At 38.9% G+C, this 17,605-nt stretch overlaps 1 protein-coding gene across 2 annotated transcripts in view; it reads left to right on the forward strand.

Moving 5' to 3' along the window:
- The window catches only part of UBE2Q2 (ubiquitin conjugating enzyme E2 Q2), a 41,078-nt gene that overhangs the window by 17,388 nt on the left and 6,085 nt on the right, over nucleotides 1-17,605 (forward strand). For both annotated transcript variants that reach the window (XM_027466619.3, XM_027466620.3), the window contains 4 exons: nucleotides 1,268-1,324; nucleotides 3,404-3,544; nucleotides 10,665-10,749; nucleotides 16,354-16,414. In XM_027466619.3, the coding sequence (XP_027322420.1) occupies nucleotides 1,268-1,324; nucleotides 3,404-3,544; nucleotides 10,665-10,749; nucleotides 16,354-16,414 (344 nt within the window). The remainder of the gene's footprint in view (nucleotides 1-1,267; nucleotides 1,325-3,403; nucleotides 3,545-10,664; nucleotides 10,750-16,353; nucleotides 16,415-17,605) is intronic.

Below are 17,605 nucleotides of genomic sequence, written 5' to 3' on the forward strand. Positions count from 1 at the left end.
GTGTAAGCCGGAACTTAGATATGAAGCAGTGTTGCTTTATGGTGACCTCACTCCGTATTTTGTTTGTAGAATCCATTTCAAGTTGTAATTCTGGGGTTATGTGATACTCCACAATTTTATGTGGAGTCTGTGTCACTGAAAGGTGTCTCTGTAATACCAGTGCTGTTAATTTAATTGCCTTCTAAATTCTGCTCAAGCCAACTACTGCGTGTTCCTAGTGCTTCCCAATTTCATTTTTTTCTAAAACGTAAGTACAATAAAACACTGCTCATTTCTCCTTGAAGAGAATGCATTTTACAGTGTACTCTTGGATGAATTTACTACTGATATATTCCTTCCTCTTCAATCCCTTGCAGAGATATAGGATATCAAGACCATATGCTGCTTTGGGCAGAAAGTATCTGTTTGAGGTGCCTTGTTTACTTTTTGTGCACTTGACAAATGAAGAGTTGTGAAGGTCTGTTAAGTGTTCTGGTTGACTAAAATGTCTTGTGCTGAAAACAGAACTGGTAACAGACAGTGAATGTGTTCTCTTTTTTTGGTATTTTAATAGGATTATGATATCTGCTTTTGCTTATACATGCTAAGATGACAAGATTTCTAAAAACTCTTTTAGCATAACAGATGGTTTCCTGTGGTGATCGTACTATTGTAATGACAAATAATTTGCTTAATTTTGGTCATTTGCCAAATGGTAATTCTAGATCTCTTCTGCCTCAGCCACCCACGTAGCAGTGCAACTACAAGGCAATAGGTCTGGAGCACTGGGAAGTAGCCTCACTGAAGAGTCTTGCTTGTGCTCTGAAACTCAGAAATGAACTCACAGAAGGTTTTCTTAGCCAGAAATGTTGGATAATTTGCAAATTAAATAAGAGTGGGCCTAGTAAGTCAGATGAAAGATTCATCTAGTACACTATGCTGCATTGTCTACAGCAGTGGCATTCCTCACTTGACAAAGAAAAAGTTAGCAGAACAGAAGTGTCTGTCACTGTTTCAAAATAGGATATCCTTATCTGGATCTTGAGATTCCACTTAGAACTTAATGTGAAATTGTGACATTCTACTTATCTTTGGTTCATGCAGTTATTTCTTCACTATTACATTCCAGGAAAACATCTTTGTGTATTCTTCCCATTAAGCTTCAGTCCTTTGCAGACCTTGATAAGTGTGACTTTCATGTGTGCTTTTTGTTTGATAGTAGACTTCCTGATTTTTGAAATAAAAAAGCATGCACAATTTATGCAGAAACCTCACTGTTGTATTGCAGAATGGAACAACAGAAGAAGTTACGTCAGAGGAGGAGGAGGAGGAAGATATGGGTGAAGTATGTATACATACAGTATTGTCGTTCTAATCTAGCATTTCGCTCTGTGGTGACAGGTTAATTATTAAGCCCAAACTGTAAAATGTAATCTCCCTAGAGTTCAACAGAAAAGATGGTAGAAAAAAAATTGAGTGTTTACCTTAATGTCAGTTTTCACTTAAACCATCAGAACTAGTGATTTATTTTCTTAAACCTAGACGTCAGCTGTGAGCTACTTGGATATAGGAGTTGAATATCTGTTTGTGCTTTAGTCAAACAATACATAACATTGTATGCCAAATCAGTAGGCTTGAATTGTAAACTCCTATTTCAATCAGTGTTTGAACTTGCTCTGACATGATTGAAAGTGCCTGGAAGCAGACAAACTGAGAGTAAATCAGTTTGCTGATTTATTGGGCGGCTGAGCTTTTTTTTTTTTTTTTTTTTTTAACTGTAATACATTGAGGAAAATGGAAGGACATCTGCAATACATACACCCTTTAAACTTTAAGGGCCTTATGTCAATGTCTGGCTCTTTTAATGAGCTCTTCACTGTGTAAGAACCACCCCTTCGAATTAATTCTGCTATATTTTAGAATAGCTCCAGGATGCTTGGTATTTAAAGCACTGTAAAGAGCCTTATTATAGGAGAGCTGTTCTGACTTCTTCAGATTTAGGCTTTTTTTAATGAAGAAAGTATGTTGTAAGAATAAACAACTCATTCTTTGACTAGAATGTCTTCCTTCAGGAGAGATCTAAGTGTTACCCATTCTCTGGAATGAATTTGAAGCAGCCTTCCTTAAACCATATTTAGCCTAATCCAGACCATGTTGGTTAGAGCCAAAGTCTTTGTAAAGGTAGTATGAACACTTCCATATCCTCTTGCAGCAAGGCTCTTTTTGCTTGCAGACTTGTAACCTTTTGCTCTGTTCAGATGACTGTAGACAAAAAGATTGTCATATCTGTCATATTTATAAGCAGTCAAAACTCTTAATTCCAGTCCAGTTGCTAAACTGAAAAGCAGTTGAGGGTTTTTTAGGGCTATAGCATAATTTTGAGAAATGTGAGCACCTTAACAGATTCCAGATGGAGTATTCTTTACAGTTGGAGGAAACAGCATTGTCAAAGGCACCTGGTAGGTATGTTCCTTTCTGTAAGACATCCTTGAATTTGCATTGATGGCCGGGCTTTCCTGCTGTGCAAACAGATGGCGCTTAAGAATAGCCTCAGCTGTGGTGGAGCATTCTGCACATTGGAGTATAGCTGATAACTTCGTACTCGTAGATCGCTGGCATGGCTGCTGCAGTGCTTCCTTTTTCATCTTAAGTTATTTACATCTGTCTCTTCTGTTCCCCAGGTTGCCTATATGGCAATTCCAGTGCTGTTGTCTCTAATTTTTTAGTGTTTCTTGGCAATAGGATAGCCTCCATTTCAGAATATGGAGTGGAAGACTTTTTAGTTCTTAGTATAGAACTCAGAACTGAAACATTGGCTCATGTGCTCAGCGTACTTGACCATATCATTTTGTCTTGTATCGCAATTCCAAAACAGCTGCATCTAATCCCTGGTCAGAATGTTCACCTTGAATAAAACACATGCTGCTTTGTAATATTTAACTTTCTTGGAGGGTTACTGTAGCCCTGCCAGGTATGTTAATCACTGTTTGCCAGAAGTGTAAAGTAGTGAGGCTTCTAACAGAGAAAAAGTCTGCTTTTAGAAAAATCTTAGACCTGCCCTAGGTTTGTGTACTTTTGGATTCTTGATCCCTGTTCAAAATGCCTTAACTTCCTGTTTTCTGTCTACCTGTTTTAACAGGCTAATTTACTACAGTCTTCGCTTCTCACAGGAGTTTAGTTAGTGCTTGTTTCTGTGACCAGAAACAGGTTGTGAATTTGCCTCTCATTTATATTGAGGGCTCCCTATGCTTTCATTGAATACTGTTGGTTCAATGAGTAAAGTCTGAGCAAAACAGAAATGGCATGCAGCCGTCACTGATACCTAATGCCGTGCATTATGCTGACTGTATTTGTAAATGCTCTTACAGAGTTTTTGATCAAAGAGCATGAAGTTGTTTACAGTGAATCTTCCTCTATCCTACAGGACATTGAAGATCTAGATCACTATGATATGAAGGAGGAGGAACCAGTTGATGGGAAGAAATCTGAGGATGAAGGCATTGAGAAAGAGAACCTTGCAATCTTAGAAAAAATCAGAAAAAATCAAAGGCAAGATCACTTAAATGTGAGTTAACAAGATATTTTTTCTTTACAATACTTCAGCTTTAAAATAGAAATGATTTTCAGCAAATAGAACCTATTGCTACACGCCTAAAGATAAAATCAACCTATAGCTGACTTCCAAAAATGTATAGGACAAAATGAGACCTGTATAGCTCTTAATCTTCATATTTAGTTTATGAAGTTAATTATCAGTCAACATTCCACAGAGACACAAAAACTGCTTCAAAGCACTCTGCTTTTATTCAGTCTGGGAGAATGCTAGTCTAAGTTCTTTTGTCAAAATGGATTAGGGTGGCATGGGCCTGTTGGATAAAGTATCCCGTAGCTTTTGATGGAAGTCAAGTCTTACATACAAATCCATATTTCACACTTGTTATTTCACACGCATCTAATTCTTGTGCTTGATGCCCGTGTTACGAACTGCTTGCAGAGTAAGCAGAAAGATTCTGTCAGCAGGCAGTTGTAGAAAAAAGGCATTTCTATACAGCAGTATCCTGAGGACATGGGTTTCCAGTATTACAGTACGACTGTAAATACTGAGTTGCATGGTTTCCGTTTGTTTCCAGAGGCTTAGAAATGTCTTCTCACTAATGCAAAGTTCCAGAAAAGGTTCTGCTTCTCAAAGATGCATGTAGGAAAGAATATTGTTGTACAATCTTAATGTTATGTAGGCTGTCTTCCAAGGAAATTAAAACTTCTGTCTCACAGAGGCTTAAAATGTATAACGCACAAAACTCAAGACTTCTGCTAGAGTTCCAAGACCAAAGGTACGGGTTCTAAAATTTTCATGTCACCTTCAGAAAGTGGGTGCTTATGTAAAATTAGTCTCCCCACTATTTGAGCTCTTAAATACCTTTTTTAATGCTGTTTGGCACGTAAGCAGACTTGTAGATCTTGTCCAGATACAAAAAGTGCTTTCTCCTCAAGCTAACAGTTGAGGATGCGAGTAGTAGTAGCTAGGTGTGGGGTAGTGACCTGAATGTATTTAGGGAAGGAATAAGATTTAGGATTGGTAAGTAGGGAACAACTGGATTTTTGCCTGAGGAACCAGTTTTGTTAGTTCTGCTTTTTAAATTGGATGATTTTTCTAGTAAATCTTTTCTTAAACAGTTAAACTGTTCTTAAAATTAGACTGAAGGGAGCTGCTGTTGTCTTTTGATTTGTAGTAAAATCTGTATATATTGTGTTTAGTGGCAGATGAGTCAGTTCACTTGTAACGCTGGGTGAGCTCCTGATAGCATTTTCCCTACATGTTTATAACAACTAGATCTCCTTTAGTTAGCAGAAACTTGACTTTTTTTGTCATGAATTACTTACCATAAATAATTTAATGTAGTATAGAAAAGACTTGTTCATCTCTTACTGACACTTAAACATGGAGAAGAGATTCAGTTTGTAGCCACCTGCTTTGCAAAGGAAATAAATCAGAAATGCGTCTCAGAGCTCTTCTGCTGATCTAATAGGACTTGAATGCAAACTTGAAAAAAACAAACAAAAAAAAAAAAACAACATTTATGTTCTGCTAAAATAGGCTCACTAGAGGAGACTGCTCTTTGATTTGTGTATGAATTCAATATTTATATATCAAGTTTGATTAGATGTGTACAATAATGGTCATCTCTTTGGAAAAAAAAAAAAAACCTATACCTCATCAGCATTTCAGTATTTAACAGCAAGTAGATGTAAGACTCCAAACTTTTTGCTGTATCAGACTGTTCTAAGGCTTGACTAACCCTAAGCAGAATGGACACTTAATGTTTTTGTTTAGACTTAGATGTCTCTTTAGGGTTTGAGACTGCCTACTGAGGTTGCGTATATTTCTGCATTTATAGCTCGGACCTAATGGTAAAGGCTTCTTAATCATTAATTAAAACCTTTTGCAGCCTGAAAGGCATGGTTTACTTTCTGTCATCTAAACTGCAGTAGAACTGAAGGTTTTTGCAGTGTCACTGTTTTTATTTGGCGTAGAAAGCCCCTTAAAACTGCAGATTTTCTTTTGCTATTTCTTCTTTCCTATTTGGCAGATCTTACCTTTCCTTTTGTTTTTTCCCTCCACGTCTAGCGAAGCTGAGATGAACACTGCTGGTTTTTTTTTTTGTGTGTCTTTTTTTTTTTGGTTTGTTTGACAACAGCAGATTCAACTTACATAATAGCTTTTTCTCATGCCAAGACACTCTCGTTGATGCTGGTGCATAAACAAGGTCAGCTGAGTACAGGGAACAGGGTATTCAGCTGCTGCTGAGGAACTGTGGTAATTTTGTGGGTCGCCAGAAATAGCTGCTCTGGTTAAATAATTTCTCAATGGACTTGTGAGGTTTTACCCTTAACACTTGAGAGCTGAAAACGCTAGTTGTACCACTGACCCAGGAAAGAACTAACCTAGTAGCACTTAAATGCACTTTGCTGCTGCCAAAATGGGGAGCTTGTAACAGAATACAGTCTCTAAGGTAGCAGCAGTTTGCTTGGCATCCTAAGGTAAAGTGAAGTTTAAATCTCTACAGCCTTTCAGTGGGTTTTCTTAAAGGACAGCATGTGTTTCAGGGACTGAGGTGTACTACCTAAGCATAGTCTGTTTTTCACACACACTACAGCTCTTTTAGTATACTTTAGTCTGTCAGCAGAGGGAAGTAAAATAAAACCCATGCCATTTACATGCTTTTGTTGCAAGAGGGAATGTGAAGCCTAATGTAGGGCTTCAACTAATGCCAAATGCAACCAGAAAACTTCTATGTCTTTACACCTTCTTCGGCCTAAGTCCATGGGTTGTCTTCTCACCTTGACTGAAGAGAAGGCTGAAGGTAAGCGATCATATTAAGGATTTCCATAGGAGAGGAGTGCACGCAGTCCCAATTTTGCACCCTCCTAAGGTTAAAGACATGGTACTTTTTTCTTATTTTTTTTAAAAGGTTTGTGTCTTTTATATAAGTTCAGAAGAATATGTATCTGCTAATTTTGTAAACATGTTCTTTTCCTTGGCGGCATCCCTGATGCTATTCTTGCCAGTATCAAGAAATAACCTTTAATTTGACTTGAAGTACAGGATGTAACATGGAGCAAAATTTAACCCTCCTCTTGACATTGTAATACCTTTAAAGAATCACTTGCTTACTGGGAATTAAAAAAAGGTCTTTGAACTGGAATCATTAAATATTTAATGACTTGCTGCTGCTTGCTTTTCAGAGTTCTCTCCCCACTTAGTCATTTAGAGATGAATGTTTTTCTTATTTAGATAATGCTGTTAACCTTTTTGATTTCCTTCTGAGGAGTTTATGCGCTTTCCTTTAAAAGTCTCAAATGCCTGTACTTTAATCTTCGGGCTTTATGAATCCTAAGGTGTCACTTCCATTTTCAGCTTAATCCTTGAAATATGAACCTGCTTTAACTTCCAGGAATTAATGTAGTTTGCACAAATACCGAGAATGTCAAGTAATGCTAGAGGGAACTTGTCTTCCAAAGCTCTTTTGCATTCATTATTTTGTGGGAATTTCTTTTTTTATTTGCTTGGGTTTTGTTTGCAACGCCAAAAGTTACTTGATAAAAACAGCTGAGTTGTCTGAAATGTATTGGGAGACATTTTCCTGTGTTGTTCTGAGGTGTGCAATGTATTTCTGGTCAGACAGAAAACAGGCAATCTGGTACTCGGGTTTAACACTGCAGTGAATTGCACCTCGTGCCTTGGATAACTCAAGCAACAGACTGTGGTTGTGTTTTGAGAGGAGGGAAGGACAAAAAGGAATGTGCAAAGCAAAAGAACTGAGGCTGCAGAATGCATCATTAGAAGCTAAATGCAGCAGACAGCTGAAGCAGCGGCATGTGCAGTGATTTCTGCATGGTTAGGTGAGCACTACTGACTTGTGAATGCTCTGTTCTGAAGCCCTAGTTTAATCAAATGTATATGTTCCCCCTAAAACACTTGTGAAGATAAGAAGCACTTCTGAAAAAAGTAATGCTTATATTGTCTTGAATGAAAGATTCCTATTTCCAGTGGTGGCAGAAGCACTTTCCCTTAGGGGGAGAGTTTGAGAACGGGGCAAGCTTGTAGTGGTGCATCTAATGGGTATTTTTCATGTCCAACAGTTTTTGGCTCAGGGAATTCCTGCACCAGATGTATCTATCTCATGCAACCTTCAGCAAGTGGAATGTTGTCCATGTAAATGCTTGCACCCTTTAGCAAGGATTTCTTCAGTTACTTACCTATTGTTCTGTAGAACCACCTCATAAGCAGTGTGCTTGCACAGGACAGGATGATGGTGCGAGACTTTCTGAGCCTGTTCTTTTACTTTACAGGAAAAAAAAGTCACTCGGGAGCTTATCCAGTAGTTCTTTGAATCTTTCAGTTTACAGATCAAATGGCCGTGCTTTTCTGCTCTTGTCTCTTGGTACCAGTTCCACATAAACAGATACCTGCCACATCCTGTGACTGACCAGTTATTTCTAAAGCAACTGTAAATCTTGCTCTCATGACTGGAGAAATGGGAGTTTCCTCTCCTTTGAAAAGTGAAGTCACTTTTCCAGAAGGATACTTACTTCTGTCTGAATTCAGTCTTTGTAACTTGCGCATAGGGAGTTATTGAAAGGTAATGTTTTTAATTTTAGCATCATTACGGCTGAAGCTTAATTTACTTCTCTACTGTAACTTGCAATGGTGTGATGCAAGGAGTTCTCTTCTAAACAGCAGTTTAATATCAGTTATAAAAAATCCATCAAAATTGTCACTGTAATGAGGGCTTTGTTTCACAGCAGCGGCATTTAGCTTTAATGCTGCCATCAGGTATAACAGTTAATCTCCCTAGGCTCAGTCTTTAGTGTCCTCCCAGAGTAGTTCAGAGCAGGTAAATTATGCTCCTATGCTAATTTTTTTTTGGTTAAGCTTCCTAGACTCTTACTTGATCACATATTACTGATCTGCAGTGTGTGGATTCATCAGAGGGTCAAGTCGAACTTTTATATTGCTCTATAAGGTGTGGGCAGCCCAACAGGAAACTCCTGGGTGGAGAAACTCTTCCAGACGAAGTCTACTGAGGCTTGCTTAGGTGTTCAGGCAGGTGCTTCAGTAAACGGAGAAATCACTTCTCTTGAGCCCTGTCTTTACGTGGGCTTTATTTAAACAGTTGAAAGGAGTTGGTTATTATTTGCATATTCAATTACAAAGCTCATTCTTCATATCTATCCATTAAGAAAATGAGTGAAATTTCAGCTATCTGTATAACATTCAGTATAACATGAAAATAAATAGCCTAAAAGAGTAGTCTGCAGGTTATAATGTGAAGCTAAGCATATTAGATGATGCTGCTGAATAGAGAAGACAAAGGAGCATGTGGAGGCTTTAGTTTCAAGTAACTGGCTATTGTATCATGTAACAATTATTGGTCTTTAATCCTTATTAAGAAATAATTTGATCCTACAGTTGTGGAATATATAGTATACTTTTGATTCCAGGCAAACAGGGATGGCATTTCAGGTATAAGGCAGTGGTCCTGTCTGTTTCAGATTCCTGCCTAGTGGAGGAATACCTCTGTGACACTTCTGTCCAAATAAGATCAGTCTGTAAATGTTTATAACATCTGTAAGGAAACTGAGGGAACCAATCTCTTTGAATTTTTGGAGCAGAAAAATAGACTTAAACTAATCACTCAGGACTTCATGTTGAGAGGCTGAACTTAACTTTGTTCTACTTTTTTCTTTTTTTTTTTTTTTTTTTTTTTTACGTGAAACTATGCTGATGAGCCATATGTATTAGCTTGCATTTCAGTGGAAGTGACTGAGATCCAAGCAGCAGCAGAGAACTGCATCAATCTCAGGAAATAATTTTGTTTTGAAAAACCTACTTCCGGTGAAAGCTAAGAAAAACAAGTGATTTTTAAGTTTTCAAGGGTTAGGGTTTATAGCTCCTTTACCTTATCTGGAATCCTCATGCATCTTCCATGTTTTAAGTCTTGTAATGCTAATTTTTTGTCCTGGCATTATCCAGAAGTCTAAAATGTTAATTGGTATTCCAAGTGGAATATATAAGGAGAGTCATTAGGTAACATCTAAGGTTTAGTTTAAAAAATTTTCCGACTAGCTTTAAAATGGAGTTGCAGAGAGTAACCTCCGTACTTTTGACCATTGTGTTTATTCTAAATAAACACAGTAAGTGTATAAGACGAAAGAGTAGTGACCTCCAAAGCTTGTAGAACTGAGACAAGATGGTTAATACTCTGGTCACAGAACTGTCAGTATTGGTTACCTGTGCAGAATGTATGCAATCCAGCAATTGGCCGTATTAGTAGACATCAGTTACTTGATAACTGGTGTGTTCGTTAATTGGTGAATTACTGGTGTTTTTTAGAGCCTGTCATATTTTGTATGCCTGTCACTTGAAGGTGGTTTTTGCCTTTGGCACATTGCTACGCAGGTTGAAATACTAGGGTCAGAAATTGTATGTTTAGTTCTTAGCATCTCAGATTTGCTTAGCAATCCAGTACTGAGCTCTAAAAGAACTGAAGAGATTTCCGCTCTTGTTGTGTAAACTGCAAGAACTGTGACAAATCGTGACAAAATATTAGGTATTTAAAGCTTGCTTACCTAGTCTTGCTCTATATAGGTGTTGATTGCTTTTCTCTCTATTGCAAGTAAGTGTTGGTTTTGTTTGGCATTTTCTGAATATATAGGTTGGTCTTGCCTCTTCCAGAAGCTGGTGTTCTGTAGTGGGTACAGACACAGCTCCTATGTCTTGTTCCCTAGCCACATAAAAGCACACTTCTGAGAAAACAGTAAAACCTTATGTGCAGAAGCTTATACTTAGCAATAATCTTAGCTTTTTTTTCCTTTTGTGCTCAAAGTCAAAATGCCAAAGAGATTGAATTCCTTTATGGAAAAATATAACTGTCATTGTAGCCTGCTTAAAAGTTTGTATGGTACCACCTATACCATGTAGTGATATATATATTAAGGAGCTGCTATTGAGAGAGCATCGTGTTTCTTTGCTCACTAGAATATGTAACTTCTTGAAAATCTAATGCTAATACAGAAATTAAAATAATCTTAATACACTCAAGATAACGTAACTTTGTAATGAAAATAAAGCTGTTTATCAGTATTACTTTTTGCTTATTTGGAGTCTTTCTTGTTTGTTTCAGGGTGCAGTCTCTGGGTCAGTTCAGGCTTCAGATCGACTTATGAAAGAACTCAGGGATATATATAGATCACAGAGTTATAAAACAGGTAACATGCTTCAGATTTCCCTTCTTAAAATGCATTTTAAAAGAATTCTCATGGAAATACTTCCTGTAATCCTGTGTTTTGTACTTGTGTGTATACGTGTATATATTTATAGATGTGAAAATGCATAGATAAGTTATATATAAGCTAACTATATATAACAGTGTATTTATGAAGAGAAAGGAAGTCAGGATGCATATCTTCTGAAATGTTCTTCCTTTTTGTTATGTAAACCTTCATACCAAAATTAACAGGATTGATATAACTATGGGAATGCTCTTGGGGTGGATGACTACAAAGTACAGCTCCTGATGACTACTGTGGGAGTTCTTGAGTTTTCAGAACTGCCTGAAATTTATTTCTCCAGGTACAGGGCAAAAGCTGTGAGCATGTCCTGGTGGGTGGCACTCTAACAAAGAATATGCTTGCTGTGGAGGAATTTGTGTTTAACAGCAGAAGGTTTTGCTATTACGCAAGATTTAACCTTGATTACCCTCCTGTTAGTTGCATTATTTTGTCGTGATGCTAATCTGATCCTGAGCTCCATGTATTCCTCAGAATAAGGATACAAATGACAAGAGAAAAGAATTTTGTCTTTTAAATTTGTTTGGTTAACAAGCATTGACTAGCTTTCTGTAGGTAGGTGGTTGGCTGTTCTCTTGGCTGCTCCATATAAGGGCTATGTCTAAACTAGCCCAGCAAAGGAAACAGCATGTTGAATTATATGAGAATAATTGTGCAAGAAGTAGAAGTTACATACATTTCAGGCAAGTTGTATTCCTGTAGGTCAGCCCAATAGCCAACTCCATCACTGCAGCCAGGAATGAGAACCTGCTGGTGCAGGCCAGGATGTGAACAGGAGGAGTGCCGGATTAGAAAGTCAGTCTAAACTTTAATCCTCTATCTTGTACTTGTCTGAATTACTCCCCTAGTTTGTTTCTAGTGGGTTTAACTCTTGTTCGGTGGCTATGGGATTTTAATTTCTGTGTAGAAAGACAGTTAAAGAAGCAATAGGCTTCTGTTTTTATTTGGTACGTTTACCTTTCGGGTAGTTTTATGTGCTTTAAATACTGTGGACAGTGATAAAATGTTTGAAGTATAAATTTGATTATAATTTACTGTTGATCTAATGTAGCCTCATACTCTCAGGTTTTATCTCAACTGAGTCCTTGCCAGTATATCCTAATCATCATCTATGTGATAGAGAATGGATGAATAGGGTTAAGGAAGAGCCTATAAATAGTTCTGCAGTAAGTCTTGGGGGATGCTTTACTGCCTGTATGTGATCATGGTTTGCTTATATGGACAGAACAAGGATTGAGTATAAAAATCTGTTTGATGAAAAACTGTACAGTGCATAATGACATAGATACTGCCAAAGGGACAGCCAGGAGCCTCTGTAACAGGTGTTTCAAGGTGAGGATTCATGTTGCTTAAATAATGCCATTTCTGGACTTCAGATCAATTGCAAGTCTTAAGTAGTTACAGAAGACTAAACCACTCGTGTTAGAAAGCACACTCTAAATGACGAGGAAACGAACAGCTTTCTTTACAGATGAGCAAGATGAGATACTGAAAGATGATTATGGTAACTTATTATTAGCTTATGACTCAGGAATATCTAAACAGACTGCAATTGGACACCCTGTGTGGAGTCCTGAAAAGTGTTAAAGAAGTCAAGTGAAAGAATTCCCAAGTCCAAGGAACTACCATAGCTTTCTTGATAAAAATGCCAGTGGGGGGTCCTCCAAACACTTTGAGTGGTGTTTTGAATCACTTCCTAAACTATTTTATTCTGTTTCGGTTTTTTATTCTAAGCTATAGGAATTTGATGTTCTTTATGGGAAGAAGTATTAGTGCCCTCTGTGGCAAAAATTATGCATTTTTAAGGAGCTAAATGACATACTCTTTCCTGTAACACAATATAATCCCATGCCATTTCCTAGCAGTCTCACAGAACAAAGTAAGACTATTTTGTAATCTCAGTCTATCCTAGTCAAGGATCTGTCTTGTTTACCTGGACTTCTGTAATTCCATTTCTTCAAATCTCCCTGTATAAAAAAATGTCTGATCAGAGTAGTTTCCCTGGTTAAACTGGATATCTCTAAAATTTCACTATCCTACTGATCTGCTTATTAAATTGTCAGTAAACGTTGCTACTTGTTATGAGACACCTGGATTCATTCCTTCTGGTTCATTTAGTCTTAGGGCTTCAGTGAATTAAGTATCAGTTCCTCTCCTTTGCAAACAACTCCTGTTATTATAGCCTGGTTCTGTGTTTTGCTGTCAGACAGCTGTCACCATGTGAGCAGGGGCATGATAGATAACGAATTCTCCCCCTCACCACCGGGGTTTTGATCTGAGTGCTTTCTTCCCAGGTCATTTTTCCTGTAGTTTGAAGTTCTTGCTATGAGCACACAAAGGGAATCACTGTGATACATTAAGGTTGTGGTAACTGTTGCAAGGTAATTTAAGGCTGGTTTCATTTTTTGTAATATAAGCCAGAAAATTAAAGGTTGCATAGGGATCATTTTATTTAGCCTCTCTGAGGTTACGTACTTTTGGGATTGTCAGGGAATGTGGTGATAAGACAAGGAGTAATGGTTTTAAACTAAAGAAGGGTAGATTTAGGTTAGATACTAGGAAGAAATTCTTCATAATGACAATGATGAGGCCCTGGCTCAGGCTGCCCAGAGAAGCTGTGGCTGCCCTATCTATCCCTGGCAGTGCCCAAGGCCAGTCTGGATGAGGCTTGGGGCAGCCTGGGCTGGTGGGAGGTGTCCCTGCCCATGACGTGGAATTAGATGATCTTTAAGGTCCCTTCCAGCCCAAACCATTCTGTCATTGACAGTAGGACAGCACTGGGACTTCTAAAGTAAGCAATACATTTAGTAGTAGTTCTTTAAAATCTTCTGCTCTGTTAAACTATTCTAAAAAGTAGCATGAGAATAGAATGAAATTGTCTAAAAAACAGTGTTAAAAATAAACCCAGGGCACAGGATGGGAGGTGCAGGGCAGTCCCTATGGCCGAGGGGCAGCCTTTCTCTCTGTCAAGCCAAATGGCCCAGGGGAGCCAGCCCCAGAAAAGGGGCCCTCAGCCCCCCCCAACCTCCTCCTTGTCCACGCGAGGGCATCTTCCAGGCCGCTCCCAACACAGCCACCTTTGGCCACACGTGGGCTGCTCCATCGGGGGCCTGAGAACATTCCGGACGGAAGGCATCCTGTCTGGGCAGTCCCGGGCAAGGACTGGCTTAGCCTTCTGCCCAACACCACCGAGCCCATGGAGCTGGATCCACCAGATGTGGAAGAAGGGATGGAAGTGGGTCCACCTCGGCCAGAAGAGACCTGGGGCTACTGCGGCACGTCTTTGTGCTCTGCCATCCGAGAGCACCAGCAGCATCACAGGAGTGCCCGGCGAGCCCCCTACTCGTTGCTCAGGCTCCATCACAAGCGTTAGCTTGGAGCCACCAAACACCACAGACATCCCACAGGTTTGCCTGCAAGATGTCCCGGCAATAAATAGCTCTTGCGGATTCTCAGGGGTTGTGTCAGTGCTTCTTTTTTTGGGGGGTGGGAGAGGAATGGGCTCAAGTTGCACAAGGGGAGGTTTAGGTTGGATATTGGGAAGAACTTCTTTACTGAAAGGGTTGTGAAGCATTGGAACAGGCTGCCCAGGGAAGTGGTGGAGTCACCATCCCTGGAGGTCTTTAAAAGACGTTTAGATGTAGAGCTTAGGGATACGGTTTAGTGGAGGACTTGTTAGTGTTAGGTCAGAGGTTGGACTAGGTGATCTTGGAGGCCTCTTCCAACCTAGGTGATTCTGTGATCTTCAGCTAAGGGTGTGTGTTCAAGATAGTATCCATTTTAAAACCAAAGTTTCTTCAGTGATTTAAATAGTGCTGTTGGAGCTCAAGCAAAAGCAAAATATAGCTAGAGGCTTGCTGGCAACGGGAGAGTTGCTGACCTACCTGTAAAATGTAGTTGAACTACCCTTAAAAACCGAGAACCCTTCTCTCATAAACCTCACATAAATTAACGCAAGCAAAAAATATTCCAGCAAATTAAATGATTCTGCTGCAAGTTAAACAGAATTTCATTAATCTTTTGGATAACGGGAATTGCAAGTTCTCCAAAGTAAGAATTATCTTTTGTTTCCAGATACAAAATGGGAAATTTGGTTAGTTCATATAAAAAATTCTTAAAGATCTTAACTTATTTTTGGAGGATGGGGAGGGATGAAGAATAATTTGTTTATATTTAAGTGAAATAACATCTATTTGTGTCTTTAGTGGCTCTGTTGTTCATATCATTACTTTTATCCAAATACTGTATGTGGTTTATTTTTAGTTACAGTCAGGTTGCTGGAAGCAAGAAATGCTGTCTGTTCCCAAGGGGTTGTTTTCCATACTACCTTTTTATCTCCTAATCTCTGGCTTGCTTTGTGGTTCTGTTGTGTTCCTTTTTTTTTTTTTAAAAAAAAAAAAAATTATCTCCTCTATGGATAGCCTCTTAGAGGAAAAAAACAAACCACCACTATCGCCACCAGAACCCTTGTGTTAAGAGGAGAACCCACACTGATTGCCTTCCCCAGTTCGAGGATCTATCAGGAACCAGTATGGAAATGGTTAGCAGAAATACTTCTTGAGAGTAACTCTTCTTCCTGTATTTTTTTCCTCAATTAAGAAAAAAACATCTGAGATGGTTCCAAATAACATCTCTTGACTATTTAAAAACAAAACAGCAACAACAGAAACCAGCTACGGATAGTGCTGTTAAAAAGCGTCCATATCAAAACAGTGAGCAACCCCCTGCTGCTGTTCAGGAGGACATATAAATACTGCTCAGGTCAACATTTGGGTGCTTGGAAGGTTGATTAAGTACCTTACTTGTGTGTTAAGGCTGCATTCTTGTCAGTCCTGAGCGACGTGCATCTCTGAAGAACTGTTTTACAACTTCAGGTTTAAGCACAACGCAGCTCTGTAGGACCAGCAGAAGTTCCATCAGAGAAGCAGCTAGTGAAACACAGGGCTCCTGGTAACTGGTAGAGTTGAAGGACTAGCACACAAATTGTGGGTAACAGTTGGGCAGCTGTTCTGTTGATGCATCTTTGAAGTTTTCTGGCTTGTCTGGTCATCTGTTGGAAGTGTTTCATCCAATGCAGTTCTGTCCTCTTGGGCTCTCACTCCATACACTGTTTGTGTCCTGTCCTGGTCTGCCAGTAGTGGAGAGAAACTGGGCTTGGTCTGTGTGTTAAGTGTTTCAGAAGTGGGTCGTTTGCTGGGTGCAACATTTATACCAAGTACTAAGCAAGCTGTAGTTACAGCTATGTAAAATTGGAAGGGGAACTGGGCTGGGGGAAGAGGGTCTAGAAGCCAGAAAAGCGTTCTGATACACATGTCATTTTTTTGATATGTAAGTGACAGAACTTTTTTCCCTTGTAGTTGCTCAGAAGTGCTTCTGCTGTTGGAGAAAGGATGTGCCTCAGTATCTCACCCATTGCTTACATCTACCGATAGTATTTGCACTTAAAAGCAAGGAGTAGTTTATGCTAAATGTTGCCTTTCTAAAATGTTAGTGCATAGCTAATCCTATCTAATGTTTCCACAGGGATATATTCAGTGGAACTGGTAAATGACAGCTTGTATGAATGGCATGTTAAGCTTCTAAAGTAAGTTCTTGAACTTTTTTCATGTTCTGAAGAATCCATTTTAATATTGCTTTGGAAATTCTAGTTTTGATGAATGAGAATCTCTAGCCAAAGACTAAAAAATAGTGTGCAGCTGCAGTTCTGCTATACCAAAATGCATTCAGAGATGGAAGCTGATAATTGAGCTGGTAAGAAAAAACAACTACCAAAAAAAGAACACAAAAACACTTTGCACAGTCAGCTCTGTGTGTATCACCATAACACTTATTACTGTCCTAAAATTACTCTAAAATATGAAACTTCAAGTGGTTAAGTTCTTTGTCTGGAGCTTTTTTTTTTTTTTTTTTTTTTTTAAAGAAAATGCAAGTTGTAGTTTCTTATAAGACATACGAAGGAACAAAACTGATTCAGTTTGTTATTTCTGCAGTTGAGCAGGCACATAGGGCTCTCACCTGGTCTGGTGAGGGGTGTCCCTGCTTATTGCAGGGGTCTGAAACTAGGTGATCCTTAAGATCCTTTCCAACCCAAGGCATTGTTTGTAAACCTAACCCTGTAACAATATGAAGAATTACATTTCTTCATCCCAGCAAAAAGTGTCCGTAAACAAATGATCTACCTACAGTCTAGTTGAGGGGTAAATATCAGAGAGAAAATAGCCCTTTAGCCTACAGAACATTCTTGTCACTGGAACAAGTAATTCTTAACTGGCCTGCTGCTGGCTGTGGCTGGAAGTGTTAGGTTTCTAAGCACGGAGAGATTTTTTTTCTGACACAGCTTTTCAGCTTGAGGACAAACTAAACTGCTCAAGTAACTCTGCAATGGTTTGTAAGCTTCACCTATAGTAGAGGATGGGACTCCCATGGTCCCTTTAACTAATCTTTTGGCTTGTTACAGGCATTTTTGACTAGTCCCTTAAAACTGTATGGGGTGTCAGTGCCTGGGTTGGATTAACCCCGTAGTGTCTGAATTAATGTTCAGGGTGCTTGCCACCAGCGTTTTTTAACAAACAATTGTTGAAATTCTGCTGAGAGCAGAAAGTGCCAGCTTCAGTACTTCTGTGGATGCAGATTACATTTAACATCTGATCCAGACCTCTGATCACATACTTCATGGAGGATTCACTAAGTCTACTGAAAACTAGATCGCTATAGCCTTTTCCTTAAATGTTTTTTCTCTTGGGCCATACATTTCCAGTGAGTTGAAGATTATTAA

This window comes from Anas platyrhynchos, chromosome 11 (genome assembly GCF_047663525.1).
Source record: "Anas platyrhynchos isolate ZD024472 breed Pekin duck chromosome 11, IASCAAS_PekinDuck_T2T, whole genome shotgun sequence".
In the NCBI taxonomy this organism is placed as follows: Eukaryota; Metazoa; Chordata; class Aves; order Anseriformes; family Anatidae; genus Anas; species Anas platyrhynchos.